This window comes from Hypanus sabinus, chromosome 25 (genome assembly GCF_030144855.1).
Source record: "Hypanus sabinus isolate sHypSab1 chromosome 25, sHypSab1.hap1, whole genome shotgun sequence".
Classification (NCBI taxonomy): Eukaryota; Metazoa; Chordata; class Chondrichthyes; order Myliobatiformes; family Dasyatidae; genus Hypanus; species Hypanus sabinus.
In genome coordinates, this window is record NC_082730.1 from 11736264 (window position 1) to 11748608 (window position 12345).

General features: G+C 42.0%; 1 protein-coding gene across 2 annotated transcripts in view; it reads left to right on the top strand.

The window, feature by feature from the left end:
- Nucleotides 1-12345, top strand: part of LOC132381010 (solute carrier family 26 member 9-like) — a 146454-nt gene that overhangs the window by 54163 nt on the left and 79946 nt on the right. For both annotated transcript variants that reach the window (XM_059950088.1, XM_059950087.1), the window contains exons 4-7: nt 5174-5284; nt 8611-8786; nt 11680-11844; nt 11943-12095. In XM_059950088.1, the coding sequence (XP_059806071.1) occupies nt 5174-5284; nt 8611-8786; nt 11680-11844; nt 11943-12095 (605 nt within the window). The remainder of the gene's footprint in view (nt 1-5173; nt 5285-8610; nt 8787-11679; nt 11845-11942; nt 12096-12345) is intronic.

Sequence of the window (12345 nt, forward strand, 5' to 3'; positions counted from 1 at the left end):
GGCACAGCTGGACAAATGGGCTGAAAAATGGTAGATGGAATGTAATGCGACAAGTGCAAGGTGTTTAATTTGGATCTTATACAGTAAATCGTAGGGCACTGAGGACTGTGTTAGAACAAAGAGATCTGGGAATACAGATCCATAATTAATTGAAAGTGGTGCACAGGTAGATAGGATTGTAAAGAAAACTTTTAGCACATTGACCTTCATAAATCAAAGTATTGTGTATAGGACCTGTGATGTTATGTTGAAGTTGTATAAGACATTGGTGAGGCCTAACTTGGAGTATTGTGTGCAGTTTTGGTCACCTATCTAAAAAAAGATGTAAATAAGGTTGAAATGTTGCCGCGTCTGGAGGACCAGAGTTATATGGAAAGATTGAGGGCTATAGATAGAGTAAATGTAAGTAGGCTTCTAGCACTGAGGTTGGGTAGGATTACAACTAGAGGTCATGGGTTAAGGATGAACCATGAAATGTTTAATGGAATATGAGGGCAAACATTTTCACTCAGAGGGTCATGAGAGTGTGCAACAAGCTGCCAGTGCAAGTACTGCATGTGAGCTCGATTTTAACACATGATAAGTTTGGATAGGTACATGGATGGTAGGGGTATGGAGGACTGTGGCCTGTGTAGATGGGATTAACTTCTCTCCATCTCTGTTCTAAGGAGACATCCTTCAATTCTGAGGCTGTGCCCTCTGGTCCTAGATTCCACCACCATTGGAAACATCCTCTGCAAGGTCACTCTACCTAGGCATCTTAATAGTTGATAGGTGCATCGTGCATAGAATAGAGAAATATAGAACTTGTGAAGGCAGAAGGCATTAGTTTAGCTAGGGCTAGTCTAGGTTCAACACTTATTAAACTAGTAATTAGTGCCAAACTAAGTAAATTAGTCTTGCATTCCCTCTGATGAAGGGGCTCCTACCATGCTGTCAATGGAAGGAATCAAATGACAGCGTTAAGACCCAGTAATGATAAAGTACAGTGATTTACAGTTGAATAGAGAAAGATACTAGGGAAAAAAGCCAGCAATATCATGGAGGATTCCTCGCATCCTGTTCATGGACTGTTTGTCCCACTTCCTCCAGGGAAGGGGCTATGCTGCATCATTACCAGGACCACCAGACTCAACAACAGTTACTTCCCCCAAGCTGCCATGCTGATCAACACCTCCACTCATTAACCCATCCACCATATCTTCCTGTGGTGGGTATAATAGGTGGAGGTGTTGATCAGCCTGACGGCTGATATATGTATGTATAAGCTTATATATAGATATATATGTATAAGCTCGTCTTATGTATTTATACTTATTATATTTTTATTGCGTTCTTTGTGCTTACTGTGTTTTTTGTTATGGCACATTGGATCTGGAGAAAGAATAATTTTGTTCTCCTTTACACTGGTCTGCTGATGAAGAGACAATAAGCTGCCTTGAATCTTGAATTTATTTACAAATCAGGATGGTGAGCAAACTAGAGAGAAGCCAAGTGTTCCCTTGTCCTACCAGGTGGTGGATTTGGGAAGTGCAGGTGAAGGAACCTTGATATTTGGTGGCAGTTCACCTTATATCGACTACTAACGATGGGAGCGTTACCTCACCAGCACACTCAAATTCATCTTCAGGTGGCAGATGGTTACCACTTGTGTAATTTATCTCCAGAATTTTATGGAAAATTTACAAATTATATCAGAGGGCTGAAAGGAATTTGCCCTCTATCATACAAGTTAAGTACATGATTATATTGGTGTGTTGGAGGATAGATCTTCTGGTCAGGACAGATCTTCAACCATCAGGCTCCTGAATCAGTATGGATAACTTGACTCACTTCAACTCTGAACTGATTCCTCAACCTACGGGCTCACATTCAATGGCTCTACAACTCATGTTCTCAATATTAGTTACTCACTTATTTTCTTTTTGTTTGTATTTGTACAGTTTTGCACATTGGTCATTTGTCAGTCATTGTTTGCAGTTTTTCATTGATTTTTTTTTGTTCTGCTGTGAATGCCTGTAAGAAATTATCCCATGATTAGGCCAGGATTAAGTCAAGGGTTGCTGGGCAGTGAGGCCCAAAGGGCTCAAAGGACCTATTCTGCGCTATATCTCAATAAATAAATAAACAAACAAACATGTGCATAGAATGATGTCAGTATAGCATATGTCAACTTACACAAGCTTTGATAATACTTTGAACTTTGCTTCCAAAATTTGGTTGCATAGAAGCCAATGCCTTTTAGAAGCAGAATACCACATTATATATATTACTAAATCACCCAATTATCACAATCCTAGTTTTTTTTCATTGTTATTAATTATAGAAAAGTACATACAGTGGAGACTAGCTTATTAGAAGTAACTAAAGTGGAGGCATATAAGATCAGTGGATGGAGAGTCCTGGAGGACCTGACACAGAGCAGAGTCAGGGAATCAAGATTGAGGTAGATCAGCTATAATCGTATGCATGTAAAGCATATAAACACTCCAACTGGTCCAACTGGGCCATGCCAACCAAGATGCCCATCTAGGGCAGTCCCACGTGCTGGCAATTGACCCATATTCCTCTAAGTCAGGGGTTCCCAACCTCAGATAATGGTAGGGATCTATAGTATAAAAAAGGTTGGGACAACTGCTCTAAACCATTCCTATTCATGTATTTGCCCAGCTGTTTTTTATGAGCTGTTATTGTGTCTGTCACAACAATGTGTGCTGGCAGCTAATTCCATCTGCCTACCATCCTCTGCATGAACTCATGCCTCTTTTAAATCTTTACTTCTTACCTTAATCTTATGCCCTTTGCTTTTTGATTCCCCAACCCTGGGAAAAAGACGGTGCATTTACGCTCTATGTTCCCCTCATGACATTATACACCTCTAGAAGGTCATCCCCTCAGTCTTACACTTCAAGGAATAGCCTGTCCAACCTCTCTCTGTAGCGCAGATCCTCGAATGCTAACAACATTCTCATCAATCTTCTGTGTAATCTTTCCAGCTAAGTGACATCTTTTACAAAACAGGGTAACCAAATCTGTGCACAAGGCTGGTGGTGGTGTAGATAGTGTAGAAATTTGTTGTAGGTTGCAATGAGTCATCGAAAGGATGCAGAGTGGGGCTGTGAAGTGGCAGACGGAGTTCAACCCAGAGAAGTGTGAAGTGATACACTTTGGAAGGTTGAATTTAAAGGTAGCATACAGGGTTCTTAGCTGTATGGAGGAATGGAGAGATATATGGGTCTATAATCTATAGATCCCTCAAGGTTGTTGTGCAAGTTGCTAAGGTTGTCAAGAAGGAGTATGATGTAGTGGCCTTCATTAGACAAGTACTATGAGGTAATGTTGTAGCTCTATCAAACCCTGATTGGACCACACTTGGAGTATTGTGTTCAGTTCTTGTCACCTTATAATAGGAAGGACATGGATTTAGATGGAATTAAGAAGATATTTGCAAGAATGCTGCCTGGATTGGAGAGCATGTCTTATAAGGGTAGTTCAAAATACATTTCTTATCAAAGTATGTATACTATATACTTACTTATGATTCATCTCCTTACAGGCAGCCGCAAAACAAAGAAACCCAATAGAACCCATTAAAACAGAAGGCTGTCGTATCCACAGTGTGTAAAAAAGATCATGTAAACAATAAAAATAAGCAAATAACATTCAGAACTGAAATTCACAATATTGAGGTCACAGCCATAAAGCCAATTACAGCTGATCCAGGAGCCATTAGTTGCAGGCCACAGCCTCAGCTCAGCTCAGAGATGAGTAAACCTCACAGAGCAGTAAGCTGAACACCAGCCCGTTCCTCATTTCCAGCCCCAACCCCCCGACCTTTTCAATCTGACCCAGCACTTAAATCAGCCAAACAGTGCTGATTCCTCACTTGCAGACCCAGGCACTGCCACTTCGATATGCTCTTGGGCCCAGGCTTTGCTGTCTCGCCTCGGTTCTGTTGCTTTGCTCCATGAATAGGGCTTTTCTCTCTGGAGCAAAGGAGAATGAGGGGTGACTTGATAGAGGTGTACAGATGCTAAGGTGCATAGATAGAGTGAACAGCCAGAGACCTTTTCCCAGGACGGAAATGGTTAATACGAGGGGATTTTTAATTTTAAGGTGATTGGAGGGAAGTATACAGACAGACATACTTTATTGATCCCGAGGGAAATTGGGTTTCATTACAGTCACACCAACCAAGAATAGTGTAGAAATATAGCAATATAAAACCATAAATAATGAAATAATAATAAGTAAATAATGCCAAGTGGAAATTAGTCCAGGACCAGCCTATTGGCTCAGGGTGTCTGACACTCCGAGGGAGGAGCTGTAAAGTTTGATGGCCACAGTGCATATGCCAGAGGTTAGTATTTTACACAGTGTGGCGTGCGTGCAGAATTTGCTGCTGGGGTGATGGTAGAGGCAGGTACATTAGTGAGATATACAAGACTCTCGGATAGGCACATGGATGAAAGTAAAATGGAAGGCTATGTTGGAGGGAATGGTCAGATTGATCGTGGAGTAGGTTAAAAGGTCAGCACATGGGTGAAAGGGTCTGTTCTGCAATGTAATGTTCTGTTTTGTTCTAATCCTCCATGTGCAGCCTCAGTAACATTGTGTACAACTGCAATATAATATTTCAAAGTCCAAAAGTTCAAATTAAATGCATTATCAAAGTACGTATAGGTGACAATGCAACCCTGAGGTTTGTTTGCTTGCGGGCATACTCAGTAACTCTAAGAATCATAAGTAGAATCAATGACAGACCACACTCAACAGGACAAAAAAACAACCAAAGTACAAAAGTCAACAACCTGTGCAAATACAAAAAGATAGAAATAATGATAATAAATAAATAAATAAATATCGAGAACCTGCGATGAAGAGTCCATGAAAAAAGGTCCATTGGTTTCCAGGAACATTTGAATGTTGGGGCAAGTGAAGTTATCCCCTTTGGTTCAAGAGTCTGGTGGCTGAGGCGTTATAACTGTTTATGAACCTGTTCAGCTCCTATGCTCTGTGCTCTAATGAAGGCCAGTGAGCCATATTGAATGGTGGGGCAGGCTTGAGGGGCTGACTTCAGCTCCTGTTTTCTTGCGTGGTTCTGAAGGGGTGATTTATATTGCTTATAATCAGTAATAAGGAACATTCCTGTATCATGTGCTTCATTTAACAGGCATGGCCTTCGCTCTGCTTGCCAGTCTTCCACCAGTGAACGGACTGTACTCCTCGTTCTTCCCTCTTATCATTTACTTCTTCCTTGGAAGCATACACCACATGGTTCCAGGTTAGTTCACCTTACCTTTCTCTCTTCTTTCTGTTCATGTTTAGCCATCCAATTGTTTTAGACCTCATGTTTGCCAAAATGTCAATCTTTTATGACTTGTTTTACAAAAACTTGGTTGAGATTTATTTGTGCTTATATTTCTAATGCCTTCATTTTGACAATGGGACTCTTTGTCACAATGTCCTACAATTCCCTCAACTAACCAGTCAAGCCAGTAGGCAGTAAGACCCTTCACTGGCCTCTCGAGTCAACAAGGAGCTCATGAAAACAGCAGATGCTAAAGTGACACAGTGAGCCAGTCAGCTCTAGTAGAGAAGATCAAGTGAATGTTTCAGGTGAAGAAACAGAAGAGATAGTGTCCAAAAATTCTCCTGCATATCACTGTTCAGTAAAGGTAAAGATTCTAACTTAATGGGAGTTCAATTCCTGCTGCTGCCTGTAAGGAGTGTGCATATTCTCCCTCTGACTGTGTGTATTTTTTTCTCTGGGTCTCTGATTTCAAAGGCATATGGTTAGGGTTAGTGAGTTGTGGGTATGCTCTGTTGACACTGGAAGTGTGGTGATACTTACCTGAATGTCTTGAATAACTGCGTTGGTCATGATGCAATTGATGCATTTCACTGCATGTTTCAATGTATAAGCGCCAAATTAATCTAAGTTGTCTTTGAGTATAGTTGTCACCCCTCACCAGGAAACTATCTTCCGTTGTGGAGTCATTGCAGAGTAGAAGAAGGTCACCTTGCCCCCTGAGCCTGGGGTTCACAAACCTCCCTGTCATCATTTGTGGCAGATTTTTAATTTAGGTTACTGCCTGCCTTTGTGGGTAGTCACTCTCTGGAACTTGCTGCCCCTCATGGTTATGAAGGCCAGAACTTTAGGGTGGTATTAAAAGAAGAGATAGCTACAGTTTTGAAAGATCCTTGGGAAATTGGCACAGCTGGGGAGATAGTCCATCAAGGCTATATTCGTGCTCAATCCCATCATTCTCATTCCTCCACTCATTTCCCTGTAACCTATTGCCTTCTTACACACATCAATCAATTCCACACAACTCTTCTACCAACCCACAACTCTTTTGGGATACGGGAGGAAACCAGAGCACCGGGGGAAACCTACAGGATGACTGAGAATGTCCACCTACACTCACTGCAATGGAGGTCAGGTCATTACTCCCACAATAAATATGGAACACTACAGCACAGTACAAGCCCTTCGGCCCAAGATTATGTAACCTATACTATGATCACCCCTACATAGCTCTCCATTGCGCCTATCTAAAGGTCCATAATATATCTGACTCTAGCACCACCCCTGGTAGATGGCTGTTACAGGAATGCCTCTTTGGAACTACTGCATAGACGGTTGTGGGTACAGCTCAGCATATCACAAAAACCAGCCACCCCTCCGTGGGTTCTCTCTGCATTTCTTGCTGCCTCTGTAAATCGGCCAGCATAATAAGCCCACCCCCTCCTTTTCTGGACATTCTCTCTTCTCCCCAGCCGCTCACTTCCATCAGACAAAGGATGCAAGTGCTTGACAACACACACCGCCAGGCTCAAGGGGAACTCCTGCTGTTATAAGACTACTGAAAGGACCTTTTGCATGATTACTTTAAATTAAACTTGTCTATTATCATCACATATGCTGAAGTACAGAAAAAAACTTACATGCCATTCATACAGATTATTTCATCACGTCAGTAGCTCAAGGGAGTACAGGGGAAAACAATGACAGAATGCAGAATGAAGTGTTATCAGAGAAAGTACAGAGCAAACAGACAATAAGCTATAAAACCAGGACAGGGTAGATTGTAGGAGAGTCCATCTCATCATACAGATGACCTCATCAGATCATCATAAAGATGAACACTTATCTTCACAATCTATCTCATCATGACCCTTGCACCTTATTGTCTGCCTGCATTGTTTCCTCTGTAACAGTACACTACATCCTGTATTAAAAATTCAAAGGTCAAAGTAAATCTTGTTCTTGAAGAACATAGAGGTCATCATATACAACCCCGAGGTACATTTTCTTGTATACTCAAGAAAATTGAGTATATTTCTCATATACTCAACAAATCTATAGAATAATGACTATAACAGAATCTATGAAATTCTGCCCAACTAGGACATTCAACCAGAGTGCAGAGGTCAAAAAAGAAGAAACAATAATAATAATAATAAATAAACAAATATTGAGAACATGAGTTGAAGAGACCTTTAAAGAGAGTCCATAGGTTGTGGGAGCATTTCAGTGATGGGGCATGTAAAGTTGAGTGAAGTTATCTCCTTTGGTTCAAGAGTCTGATGGTTGAGGGATTACAACTGTTCCTGGACCTGGTGGTGCAAGTCCTGAGGCTCTTGTACCTTCCTCCTGATGAGAAGGGAGCATGACCTGGATGGTGGTGGTCCGTGATGAGGGCGCTGCTTTCCTGCGACAGTGTTTCATGTAGATGTGTTCAGTAGTGGGGAGGGCTTTACTCATGATGGACTGGGCCATATCTAACAATTTTTGTAGGATTTTCTGTGCAAGGGCATTGATGTTTCCATACCAGGCTGTGACGTAGTCAGTCTATATACTCTCCATCACACATCTATATAAGTTTATCAAAGTTCTAGATGTCATGCTGAGTCTCTGCAAACTCCTAAGGAAGTAAAGGTGCTACCGTGCTTTCTTCATAATTGCACTTATTTGCTGGGCCCAGGACAGGCCCTCAGAGATAATAATATGTAGGAATTTAAAATTGCCGTCCCTTTCCACTTCTGATCCTCCAATGAGGAATGTCTCATGGACTTCTAGTTTATTTCTCCTAAATCCTTATTCAGTTCCTTGGTCTTGCTGACCTTGTGTGAGTGGTTGCTGTTCTGACACCACTTGGCCAGATTTTCAGTCTCCCTTCTGTATGCTGATTTGTCACCACATTTGATTTGGGCAATGGCGTCAGCAAACTTGAATATGGTATTGGAGCTATTCTTAGCCACAGAGTCATAAGTGTAAAGTGAGTAGAACAGGGGGCTAAGCACACAGCCTTGTGGTGCAGCTGTGCTGATGGAAATCATAGAGGAATGTTGTTGCCAATCTGAACTGGCTGTTTTTCTCTTGTAGTGTCTCAATGTACTGAAGTTTAGAATTGATCAGCTGGATGGCATGCAAAACTAAGATTCTCACTGTATCTTGTGACATATGGCATTACTAAATCAATACCAACACCAACAGGGGAGAGTGTACATGTGCTTGTAGATCTGTGGAAATTATGAATGACTGTCAGAAATCATACTTTTGCAGCTTGATATGACTTTATATCTGGTGTGGGCTTCCAACAGGTACATTTGCTGTGTTGAGCATCATTGTCGGGAATGTGGTTCAAACTCTGGCTCCAATTGAAAAATTTCAACACTTCAATGAAACTCTGAATGAGACGGTGACAGACATCACTGCCATGAACGCTGAGCGCATGCACATATCAGGAACCCTGACATGCTTAACAGCTATCATACAGGTAAAGAATTCATACGAACCTCTGGCAGATAAACTTAAAATGGAATGCAGTACAGATTTAACAAGCTCTTTGGGACAATGTAGGAGAAAGACAACAAATTACTTCAGCTCCAAAGCAGCTGGAAGTTCATGGATATCGTCCATGGATAAGCTTGTGGATATTTGGGGAGGTTACTATGTAATCACTTGGACCAACCCACAGGGAGTATGCTGAGACTATTTATGATATATAGCTGTTGATTTCTGCTGTGCTTTCCTTTCTGATAATCACTGGCATGTCAGGCTAGGGATCATAAACACATGAGGCTCTGCAGGTGGTGGAAACCCAGAGGAACTCACACAAAATGCCAGAGCAACTCAGTAGGTCAAGCAGCATCTATGGGGGGAGGGGAGTTGGAAATAGACGCTGTTTATTCCACTCCATACAAGCTGTCTTACTTGCCAAGTCTTCTAGCATTTTGTATACTTGTTTATTTTATTAAGAGATACAGCATGGTAACAGGCCATCCTGGCCTGACGAACCTGTGCGCCCAATTACACCTGAATAACCAGTGGGTTGCTCTTTACACACAAAATGCTGGTGGAACTCAGCAGTTGGGGCAGCATCTGTGGAAGGAAATAAGCAGTCAACATTTTGAGTCCTGATGAAAGGCTGAAGCCTGAAACAAGTGTTTATTGTAATAGAGTCACTAACTTGCAGCTCCAGTGACCTGGTCTCCATTCTGACTGATCTCTGGGATGCTATCTGGTGCCTGTACAAACTCAGCAGGTCAGGCAGCACCTATGAAGAGGAGTCAAAAGTCAATGTTTTGGGCCAAGATCCTTCATCAGGACTGGAAGGGAAGGGCGTAGAAGCCAGAATAAGAAGTTGGGAGGGGAGAAGAACTACAAGCTGGCAGGTGAGAAGTGAGTCTAGGTGAGGGGAAAGGTGGGAGGGTGGGGTAGGGGGGGATTGAAGTGGGATTCGGTGGAAGAGGTACAGAGCTGAAGAAGATGGAATCTGATTGGAGAAGAGAATGGACCATTGGAAAAAGAGAAGTGTGAGGGGCACAGAAGGTGGTAGGAAACAAGTTGGGAAATTTGTCCTGTTGTTTCAACCAATCCTGACCTTGTAGTGTCGAGCCACGGTTTGATTTATTTCCTTTTGCTGATCCAACCTGCCATTCTTTGAAGAAAGGTCTTTGGGACCTTTCACATCAGCTGAGGGAATTGAGAGAGCTTCGGTTTAATGGCTTGTCAGAAGTTGTCACCTCACTGGAGTGCCTTGGATATAGGTTCTCTGATCTGAAATGAGTCTTGAATCCACAAAGTGAGGGTATAGTAACCTACAGTTCAAACAGCTGGTATGACAGCTCCAGAAACGGACCATTAATCTAGTGACACCAGTTTGAATCCCATCATGTTAACTAGGGAATTTAAATTCAATTAGAATCATAGAGGATTACTGCACAGAAACAGGCCCTACAACCCATCTTCTCCAAGCCAAACTATTATCCTGCTTAGTTCCATTGACCTCCACCTGGTCTATAGCCCTTCATACCTGTCCCATTCTTGTACTTATCTAAACTTCTCTTAAAAGTTGAAATCAAATCTGCATTCACCACTTCCGCTGGCAGCTCGTTCCACTCTCTCACCACCCTGTGAATGAAAAAGTTCCCTCTGGTGTTCCACTGAAACATTTCACCTTTCACCCTTAACCCATGACCTCTAGTCTCAGCCAACATCAATGGGAAAAGACTGCTTGTATTTACCTATCTTATAATTTTATATACCTCTATCAAATCTCCCCTCATTCTCCTACACTCCAAGGCAAAAATTAAAAGTATTTTTTAAATGCGAGTATCAATGATAGTGGGCCAGAAGCCACTGACTGGGTTGTCATTAATAAAATCATCTAATCTGTTAATGTCCTTTGGGACTCATTCATTCACTATGTCTCATGTCAAATGACATGGGCAACCATGGACACACCCGTGACCTTGATTGATCTTGGCAATTTCTTCTACAGAAGTGGTTAGCCATTACCTTCTTCTGGGCAGTGTCTTTACAAGATGGGTGACCCCAGCCATTGTCAATACTCTTCAGAGATTGCCTGACGTTAGTGCTCGCATAACCAGGACTTGTGACATGCACCAGCTGCTCATGTGACCATCCACCACCTGCTCCCATGGCTTCACGTGACCCTGATTGGGGGTGGGGATGCTAGGCAGGTGCTACGCCTTGCCCAAGGGTGACTTATAGACTAGAGGAGAGAAGGAGCGCTTACACCTCCTATTGTAGAGATGTATCTTCACCCTGTCACCGACCCTTTAGGACTAAGGGGAGTAAATCTGTTCTCTTTATCAATTTTGCTCTCAACGTCATTCCAGACCCATCAATATGCTTCTTACTGCTTCTCAGATGCCTCATAAACAAAATATTTTGAAAAAAATATATTGGGTCAAGCAGCATCTGAGCAAGGAAATGGACAGTTGACGATCAGGTCAAGACCCTTTATCTGGCTGGAGATGATGGAGGGGAAATAGCCAGAATAAAGAGGCTGGGGAAAAAGCAACACAAGATCTGACAAGCGATAGGTGGACAAGCAGAAGAGGAATGATCTGGGTGGTGGGTAAATTATTCCTGGTGTAGGAAGTGGAAGGAGAATCAGGGTCGAGTTGATTGGCGCATGTCAGAAAGAATAGACTCAAGGAAATTGGAAATGTGTGGAGGAATGGGATTGATGAGATTGAAAGCTAACATTGAACTAAAGGACCAAATGGCCTCTATTACATCAGGATGTGAGCTCTTTGGTCAGGGGGACAGTTCAGAATTTCTCCTTGTTCACACTCCATGATTCACTGCTTACATAAAGGACACACTTACCGACAATCTCTCTTCTTGTTAATCAACAGATTTGTCTAGGCTTCGTTCAATTTGGCTTTATTTCAATTTACCTCTCCGAATCATTTATCAGAGGATTCATGACGGCAGCCGGGTTACAGATCTTCATCTCAGTGTTGAAGTATATCTTTGGTCTGACTATCCATGCCTACAGTGGTCCTTTGGCAATAATATATGTAAGTACAAGTCTGGCTGCCAAGGAGTACCTACGTGTTTTGTTAATTGGGTTTTCCATGTTAACATTGCTCATTTTGCTGTTGTTTGCTCTAACCAGACGTTCATAGACATCTGCAAAAACCTTCCCAAAACCAATGTGGCTTCGCTGATTTACGCTCTGATCAGCAGTGTGGTCTTATTTGCCGTGAAAGAGATCAACGTCAGATTTAAGCACAAGCTTCCATTTCCCATCCCAATGGAAATCATCATTGTAAGTAATACATTCCAACTCCATCTGTTCCACAACCTTGCACTGAATCACAGTCATGACTATTCACTGCATTGGACAACAACTTTGTTCTTGAAAGTGTTGCTTCCTCAGAATTTGTCATTGTTTATGGTAGACCACTTGCAGCTGAACACAAATATAATTTCAGACTACGTGTATCACATAGGAATTTGGACAAACAACATATTAATTTTTATTGAACAGAATGGGTTTAATTGTATAATGGTGCTGT